Source organism: Gavialis gangeticus, unplaced genomic scaffold (assembly GCF_001723915.1).
Source record: "Gavialis gangeticus isolate Ggan-Ray unplaced genomic scaffold, GavGan_comp1, whole genome shotgun sequence".
Taxonomy (NCBI): Eukaryota; Metazoa; Chordata; order Crocodylia; family Gavialidae; genus Gavialis; species Gavialis gangeticus.
This window is the reverse complement of record NW_017728994.1, coordinates 41,124,483-41,134,175: the sequence shown is the minus strand read 5'-3', so window position 1 is coordinate 41,134,175 and position 9,693 is coordinate 41,124,483. Positions and strand designations below refer to the sequence as shown.

The 9,693-nt window shown below is 41.1% G+C and overlaps 1 protein-coding gene across 7 annotated transcripts in view; it reads right to left on the bottom strand.

Moving 5' to 3' along the window:
- The window catches only part of CPEB3 (cytoplasmic polyadenylation element binding protein 3), a 202,680-nt gene that overhangs the window by 134,341 nt on the left and 58,646 nt on the right, over positions 1-9,693 (bottom strand). For 5 of the 7 annotated variants that reach the window (XM_019502641.1, XM_019502642.1, XM_019502640.1 and 2 more), the window contains exon 3: positions 1,537-1,696. In XM_019502641.1, the coding sequence (XP_019358186.1) occupies positions 1,537-1,696 (160 nt within the window). The remainder of the gene's footprint in view (positions 1-1,536; positions 1,697-9,693) is intronic. The other 2 variants (XM_019502644.1, XM_019502646.1) reach the window with 1 other exon arrangement.

Below are 9,693 nucleotides of genomic sequence, written 5' to 3'. Positions count from 1 at the left end.
CTCGCTCACTGGTTGATACTTTATGTTTTCCTCTTTTTTTTCTTTTTTTAAATAAAAATGTTCTTATATTTAAATCACTTTTTAAAAAGGGCCTAACAAAAACTAATACTCCTGGTATAACCAAAAGCTTTGGGGTTCTTTTTGCAGGAGCAATGCAGTTCTCAGTCCATCTTCTGCAGTTTCTCTATATTTATTTTTTTTTAGTTTAAACAATATACAAATAATTTTCAGGCTGAGATGCATACTTATTTTTCCCCAACATTTCAAGATGCATTTACTGAGCTATGGTAAAGATATGGGCAGTTTTAGCTATAGAACATATACTTTAGAGGAGCTCCTGACAGTATGTACTACAAAGTACGATGGCTAAAACAGGACACTTCAGAGTACTGCCAGAAAGTAAGGGAGGAGGAAGCTGAGGGGACAGAACTCAGTTTTGAAAGGGAGAAAGTGGTCTCTGAAAGGGAAAGAGATTATAGGTATGCCATATGTAAAACTACTTCATCAATACCATCGCTATGCAGAAAACATGATTCTTAAATCAAACAAACACATAGTATTACACATATGCTTCTCAGGTTAGGATGCATCGCAGGAAGTCAGACTATTTGTCCATCAAGTCCAAAAACCTGGTACTCTTCCCCAAATAGTGTCCTTATATCTTTATAAGATCTACATCTGTTCTTGGAAATATTTTTAAAACAAATTTGCTCTCTCTCTTTTTTTTTTTTTTACTATTGTTGCTTCAATCCTGAGTGATATCTAAACAAGAATGTAGCTACTGTCACATTTAACCAGATTAAAGATAGTTGAGTTGGAGCTCAACTGCCATTTATTATTAAATAAAATTGATTAACTCATCCATTCATGCTACATTAGTTTCTTATGTACCACTTCACTTTATAAAACAGATTCACTCCTCCAATCAATATTTCCCAGCACACACCTAACAAATACATCCACCCCCACTGTTTGTGGTTCAATTCAAGCTCACAAGATTAGTTTTAAACTTGTTTGTAAGTCTAATGTAGAATCATAGAATCAATGAGTAGGAAGGGACCTAGACAGATCGAGTCCGACCCCCTGCCATGGCCAGGAATGAGTACTGGGGATGGAAGTAATAAGCAGGCTAAAGGGGCCATTGCCTATTATTGTAGCATAACTAAGGAATTTAAAAACTAATATTTTTTTTTTATTGGAAAGAAAAAAGTTAACAACTTCTGAACTCTAACTTAGTTTTAATTTTGAGAAAGCAAGAAGTTGAAGACTTAACTAAGTGATATTCTACAAGAGAGAAAAAGCCTCAATAAAAATAATGATTAGTTAATATTGAAACTTCATTGCCATTAGTGCATAACAACATAATTATACCCATTTAGACTTCAGTTTAAGGTATGAAGCCACGTTTTGTTCTGGTGGGCAAACAGAATTTTAAAATATTTAGCATTTTATTTACTATCAGAAAGTTTACAGCAGTTATCAAAAAGCCGATTTGTTTAAACACCAAGCAAGCATGGACATATGAATATTCCTAACCTGTAAAATGATTCCTCCACATTATATCAGCGAAACTCATTGGTGGGCCACTGGGAGGGTAGTGTTTACCTTTCAGAGGCTCATGATCAGTCCTTATCATATCCATTAAGGAATTTTCCAAAGAGTGCAAGTTAAAAGTGTCATAGGGCCTATTCCGGTCCTAGAAGGAGAAAAACAGGGAAAAAAAGGAAAGACTTAATCATCTCCTAACATAAGCACACTTCTCATTGTATTATTTCAGCATGATTTTTACATTCTTTGATGTCACTTTTTAAGATGTATAATAAAATTAGGATAGATTCTTATTTCAGTTTACTATTGTTAAACCGATAGCTGGTGCAACTGCTGTAAGGTAAGAAAAATAAACTATCAGTATAAGTATGGAGAGATTTTTACCATCCCTCTTTAAACAGAAAGGCAAGTTATCCTTAAAAAAATAAAAATAACACACACAACATTTAATCAGGACTTAGAAACAAGACTCCATTTCGGGTGCGACAGATTAGATGGTTTGGAAGAGTACATTTGAAGCCTGGACCATGACATACACATACAGATACCTCTGATGACTCTTAAGCTAGCTAGACACTGTAAATAGTGTAAGTGCTTAACCAGAGCACTCCACCCAGAGTGATTATTACCCTTACTGAGAAGCAGGGTATATCACTTTAAGGATGATGCTATGCTAATTCAGCATTACTCCTTTCAGTCCCCAAACTTGCTCATTATGTTGCATAGGTATATCCATAAAATTTAGGGATAGTACCTTGGTTTACAGCTTCTTCCTTCATTCCCAGGCAGGCTGCTACTCTTAAGGCTGGAAACAGGTCTTTGCTGGAGTGCAGTCAGCTGTGCTGCAATACAGCACAGCCGATTGTGCTTTTGGGACATCTCTGGATGTCTCCAGTTGCCATGCCTGAGCTGGGGGTGTGTCTGCAAGCAAAAACCCCTATTTGCAGATGTGACCCATGTAGGAAAAACCACAGAAATGCCCTGCAGGGAATTCCCCCACAGGCATAATCTGCAAGTGGGTTTCCCCACCTTGCAAGTATTCCCAGAAAGGAATCCCTCTAGAGGGGATTTCCCCATGCATGCCTGTAAGTATGAAGGGAAGAACTTTCACAGGAGTCCCCTGTACCCCACATTTGCAGGCATGCGCAGGGAAATCCCTCTGCACACCTACAATACAGAGGGGAAGGAACCTCTTTCGGAATTCAGCCTGCTTCCATGCTTGCAAGGAAATCCTCTGCAGAGGGAGGACCCTGCACAGGGTACATATCTGCAAGTGGGGATCCCCTGCTTATCCGCTGGAGCCCTCACAACAGAAGTGGCCCAATTTAATACTACCTTCTGTCTAAGCCATGAATTTGAGCATCTGTGGCACAACAGAAGGTAGGGACATCTGTTTGCTTTCATATTTTTTTTTTTTATGGCAGCACAAAGTTGACTTCTGTTTCTACTCTTAAGTAAGAGAGAAGTAGATTAAAGTTCAGGTAGTTAGCAGGCAGTCTCCCAGGAGGGCACTATGGCTCCCCATAATATGGTAGAGCCTCTCACAACATAAGGAGATGCGCAATGTGCAAGGCAGAGCAAAAAGCAGGCAAGAATAAATTATAGGCTTTAGTACTCCCAGCTCTAAGAAAATTAAAATCACTTACATTTGACAAAAATATATCTGAAGGTTTTTTCATTTTTTTTGTTCAGATCTCATTATTGTTCAGCCTAAATCAAATCAGCCTGAAATTCTTTGTACAGACCTTTTCTTTTGGGGGATTTTTTTCCCCATCTTTACAAATTAAAAAACCAAATTAAAATGCTTTACTTTTATGAGATCTGGTAATAAATGACCAGTTTTACTTTCAACATCTTAAACATATATTTCTATCCTTAGCAAAAATGTGTCTATAAATTACACTTTAAAACCGAAAGCTTATGCCAAGGACAACAGATGTTGAGATTTAATTTTTCAGAATAACATATTATTACAGAATTTAGGGAGGACAGCATCATTTACGTACCTCACCATTCTAGATACCCACCAGAATTAAACAGAAAAAAGTACCTGGGGGCAGGGAGGGAAGGAGGGCAGAGTCAGAAGTTGCTGAAAATATTTCTTTATTACAAATACTGGAGAGAATCTAAGAGGTAAAAAATCCCTATGAGATTTTAGATAGACAATTCTATTCCCTTTAAAAAATGCACATTTTTATGCAATAACAATAATAAACACTTAAGAAAAAATAAAGGGAATAGGATTAAAGTCTTAGAATATTTGAAAGCATGGAAGAAGTGACTATGTAAAAAAAATTAACAGGACTAAACTAAGCAAAAAACAGGCTGAGGAAAAAGGAAGAAAGGTCAAATAAATTATGGAACTATTGAATAATTATGGAATAATCTTATGGAAATGCTAGAATCTTTGCTGCAAATATCACTGAAACTTCACAGCTAGACAAAGCATGAGACAATTTAGCAACAACAATCCAGTCATAGAATGGATAACCTAATAAGTTCTCTCCATTTCTAAATTCTAGAGTTCATTCAATTTAATGCATCAGACACCTCATTCTAGTTGGAAAGTGTTTTACAAACTCAAAATTCACACACTAGTCAAGTTTGTTCACATCATTGCTAATAAACAGGGAAGCAGCAGTGGGTGAGGGAAGATGTATCATTCATTTTTTCTCCTAGTGTGCTGTGCACTTCATTGATTTCAACTACAGAAAATAAAAGTCGCCACACTGCACCGTGTAGACTATAAACAATGTCTGGTTTATACTCAAAACTACAAAGTCTAAATTCCCTTCCAAGCTCTGTCACTTCCAAACCATCAGAGCCAAGAACTTAAATATAAAAGCTTTACCGAAAAGTAGCCACAGCATCTGTAAAAGCTATTTTTATTACAACTGCTTTGAATTTTTGGGAGGGATATAAATCTCATAAATAAATATTTAAAGTAAGTTTGTCTAAACATATGAAGAAAATATTCCTCTAACAAGTATTCTTCCATTCTCACAGACTGGTTAAGAAAAACAGAAGACACTGAATTAAAAGATGTAATGTTTATGATTTTGTTCAACCACTCACCACCATTTTTCCAACCTTAAGAACAGATAAAGATATAGGTCAATGAAAAAACTCCCTTGGTAGGAATCTTCACATTCCAAAGGATTCCATGCACCTACAAATCTACGTACTTTCAACTGACTCCTAGGATTTTAGGAATTTAGTAACATCTAAACAAGAGAATTAACCTCACCTGTTGAGCGTATCTTAACTATGGCATGGTGAGGAGGGCCTCACTACTGATGGGGTGCTGGAGTCACCCCGCACCCAGAGAGCCTTTTTCCATGGAATGCACTATGCTGCAGGAGCCAGGCAGAGCAGCACTGCACCCAGCAATACCTGGAAGGTATGGGGTCAGCAGATTGGTTCTCCCCCTCATTCTTGGGGCTCTTTGCCACAGCAGTCACACTCCTGTGCTCAGTAGCATTTGGGGGTGCAGGGAGAGTGAATGGAGCACCAGGAACAGCACTCAGGGAGCCTAGCCATGGCGATGCTGCTGCCTGAGCCAAAGCTGCTATAGTGCCACAGTCACCGCCATCTTCATTGTACATGGAGCAGCAGCAGGTAAGGCTCACATACCCTCTATTCCTCCCCACAGCTCCCTGCTCTCCAGGGGTCAACATACCCCCTCCTACCGCAATCCCAGGCAGTGAAGGATCTATTTTCACCTCTACTGCTGAGCATTTTGTAGCCATCACTAAAGTAGTGCATGAAAAGAATGCATTTCAGCTTGCAGTAAAAAAACCTGTCATACTGAAGCTCATGTGATGTTACCCTTATTTTCAGCATTTAATTCAGACACCATTATTGTCAAGGTCAATGCTGTCCTCCAACCTACAAACAGGAAAGCAGGCATTTATCCTCTGCTATTTAGTCTCTGCTGAACCCACACTTATTTTTTTTCTTTTCTCATCTATCCAATCAAGTAGATAGATAGAAAACTTAATTTAAAGTTTTTCAAAACAATTGCTTTTTGTGAAGCAAGAGATACAAGTTGAGCCCTCTAGGCCATGAACAGGCATTTACAAAGGCTAAATATGTCCATGTATGGCTAAAAAAAAGGATGCAAATAGTCATTTGAGCTGTTTGTAATGCTACAAAGTACAACAAACTTTAATTTCTTTCAAGGAGGAACTTCCCAGGAGGGCTACATGCTGTAGCACTGTATATAATATCTGTACAGTTATACAGCTACAGGGGTTTCTAGGACCCCCAGCATCCCAGTCCTCCACTCACCTTCTGTTCCAAGGGAGAGGGAGAGAGAAAGGGTGATGGCTGGTTTCTGGATAGCCTACCCAACCACAAACTGAGAGCCCTACTGGGTGCTCCCACTACATCTGCCACTTCAGAAGCTCCTGCAAGAGCTGGGGTTCTTAAAGCAGCAGTGGCAATTCCTGCCCCAGGAACTGTGGGGCTGCCTGGTTCCATGGACCAGCTGATCAGCAGAGCTGGACAGCAGGGGCTCTGAGTTGCCCCTACAGCCAACAGACCTGCAGGGGAGAGAACAAAGCGATCAGGCTCTCCAGAAAGCAGCCCTCTATCCTCCCTGATCAGAGAGCTCATCAATGGAGGTGACTTTGTATCTTTCCAACCAGGGAACTGCAACATGTACTCCCAGTGCTATATTTTTGTAGTGCTAGAAAGTGCTGAGACACATGGCACCAACAAATTAACACCCCCTACAAATAACAAAGACAAAAATGTTGGTTACTGAAGCCGATTGCGTAATGCGCCAGAAGTTTAAAAAAACCTGAGCAATTGACTTACTTTAATGCATACTTTCTTTAGCTAAAGACATTCTGGACTTTGTATTTCTGTATTATGATACATCACTAGCTTGACTCAAAAGAATTTAAGACACAACCACTCCCCACAATCTTATTTTTTATGGTTTACACATTGGGTAAGCATTACTCAGAAATATTAAAAAGAATACTGGATTTATGAATTAGATAAAAACCTCCCAATTATGGTATTATCATCAAGTACCTTTTTTTAGACAAACTTTAACAATGATATCCCTAATCACCAGTCAAAAGAGGCTGGCCAAAAGACTGGTGAAAAAGAGTAGATTAGTACATTGATTACCAATAGAACAGTTGATTTTGAGAATAGATGTGGAGCTTAGCTTAGCTTTTTAAAGACTCTGCATTTATGAATTTATGGATTGTCAATATGACTTTGAAAGTCAGAGTAAAAAAAAAAAAAAAAGGTTCAGTTTCAACTTGGCACACCCCCATGCCAAACACAGCACATGCCTAAAAGAGGAACTGCATCAGTTTGACCCAACTCACCCAGTCTCTTTATAGCTTGCTCACTTCAGTAGGACTTTTGGGCACATTTATCAAATAGCTGATTGAATCAGCTATTAGATAAAAACACCAAAAAGCCCCACTGAAGCATGCAAGCTATACAAGCACTGAGCAAGCCAGGTCAAAGTCATGCAGTTCCTCTTCTGGTAAAGCCCTTTCCCCACCCCTTACCTCATGTCTGTCAACACCCAATGTGCATGCAAAAGAGAGACTGGTGACCTTTGACACTTCTAGATTTTTGCTTGCTTGACTTTACACAAATAAAGACAATATTAAAAAGCAGTTTTAAAGGATGAACTTCCCTGTGTCTTCCTCAGTTTGCTTTTTTAAAAGCATCTTGTAGCACCATACTGACACCCACGTGGCCTTTAAATCCACCATATGAGATTTCTGCCTCAGACTAAGAAAGCCTCAGCCCTCTAGGCCAGGGGCAGGCAATTATTTCAGCTGGAGGGCCGTTTAATGAGTTTCAATGAACTGTTGAGGGCTGCAAGGGTAGTCCTGCCCCTTGGTAGATGCCTCACCCCTGGTAGCCATCTTGGGACCAGAAGTCCTGCTCCTTACTCGCAACCTTTGCTGCCTGAAGTCCCTCCCTTTGCCCCCAGAAGTACTCCTTTTGGGAGGAGCAACTCACATGCTGGAGTTGCCACATGCTGGTTTGCCATCTTGGAAGTGGACAAAAAACAAATTGTATACTGAAAAAAAATATCAAACATCTACTATAACATACTTTAATTTTATTTTAAAAAATACTTTTGGCCTTACTTACGTGTGTGTTTACATAGTGTATATAGAGGTAATTATATATCATAGCTCAAAATAAAGTCTCTCTCTTGTATCATATGTATGGAGAGACAGAGAGACAGCAAGACAGCTGTGGGGCTTATAGGAAGTGGCTGTGGGGCTTATGGGAAAGTGTGGGTATGATGAGAAGTCTGTGTGTGTGTGTGTGCATGCATGCATGCATGCATGCATGCATGTGTGTTGGGGTGCTCACACACACACACACACACACACACCCCTTCCCTCCTCCCCCCAGTGCACAGCCCCTGCCACCTGTGGCAACAAGCAGCAGCAGGTGACAGGCCCTTCAGGTGCTCATGGCCCACACAGATGGAGCTGCCTGGCAGTGTGTGGCTCAAGCCAGTTCTGGAAGATGCAAGTAGTGGCAGGGAGCAGGGCCAGGCTGACCTGGCTAAGTCACACAGGACTCCCTGCATCTCATGTGCAGCTCCTGGGACCTGGCCAGAGCCACATGCCACAGAGGGGAGCCCTGCATGATGGAGCTGGTGGCCTGGGCCTGCTTGCTGCCACCACATGCAGCCAAGGGGATCCCTCCATGATGAAACTGGGCCAACCTAGGCTCCAAGCTGCCACCGTCCTGCTGGGCCCACTCTCCCACCCAATTACCACTTCCCCCTGCCCACTGCCACTTCCCTACCTGCTGCCCAAAGTGCTGCACATCAGGGACGCAAGGAGGAGTTGCTGAAAGATGGGGGAGCCGAGCAGTTCCTCAGATGGCTGCACACGAGCAGTTCCTTGGCCCTCCTGTGCACAGGAGTGGGAGTACAATGCACTGCCCCTTCAGGAGTGGGCAGGGCTTGGCCCCATGTGGAGAGCAGTAGAGGCAGCTGCAGGCTGGGCCAGATATGATTAATTGGTGGCCACACAGCCCACATGAGGGTGGGGAGGTGGAGTTTGGAAATTACCTGCCAGGCCGGATCCAGCCTTTTTCCCACCTCTGCTGTAGGAGCTTTAGCCCAACAGTGTTGAAGGTAAGTTACCAAAATTAATCAACTAGCAAGTTCATTTACTTAGTTTTGAACACCAGTCTTCTGCTATACACAGTACTCCAGTCAAGATTTATGGAGGAGAGATATGAGGCCTGTCTTAATAACCAGTAATTAAGAAACAAACAAACAAAAAGCCAACCACCTCTAATTATACCTCTGACTTTACTAGTATTTTCTGGACTGCCTGCCAAAAGGACCATCTTCAATAGCAATGTTTTAACAAATTTAATGCAACTTTAACCTACTGTCATAGCTTTTACAAATTAAGTCTTAAAATATCATCTAAAAACCCAGAAAAAAATTCTACTTAATTTGGTCTTGAAATAATTTCTGTGAATATAAGGCTTGAGTGGTAGTGAATAATTAAACTGCTATATAAAATAACTTTAGGGAAAGAATCCCGTACAAATGTTTTTAAATACTTAGGCAATAATAAAGGGCGCAAACACTTTCCAACTAGAATGGGACAGCTTCCACTCACTTCAGTTAGAACTTCTGGCTGCTCAGTACATTTGATTATCCCCATCTATTTTTCTTACCCTTCTACCTTGATCCCCTCTGCATGGAAGTCCAGCATCTTTCTCCTTCTCACTTGTGACCAGTAAGATGGTACGCTCATGACAGCACAGGAAGGACAGCCCATCTCTCTGCTCTCAGTTCTAGCACTACATTATTCCTGAGATCCTTGGATCTGTGCTGAAACATGCTCAGCTGGCCTGAGATGATACTGTACATTTGGGAACCTACCAAAAATCAAGGAGGCAGGAGGCTGATTTCATGGGCTGGTTGTGGGTCCAGCTGCCATTTTCATGGGCTTATCACAATGAAACCCCCCACATCCCTGTTTGGCTGATGGGCCCCAGTGGCCCCTCCCCTTGCCACAGAATGGCCAATGGGACTGTCCATCACTAGGAAACCAAAATGCTGGCTTGCATTCATAGATGTTTCTCAAGCAAATCCCGGGACGTCATTCTCCCCTTGTACCC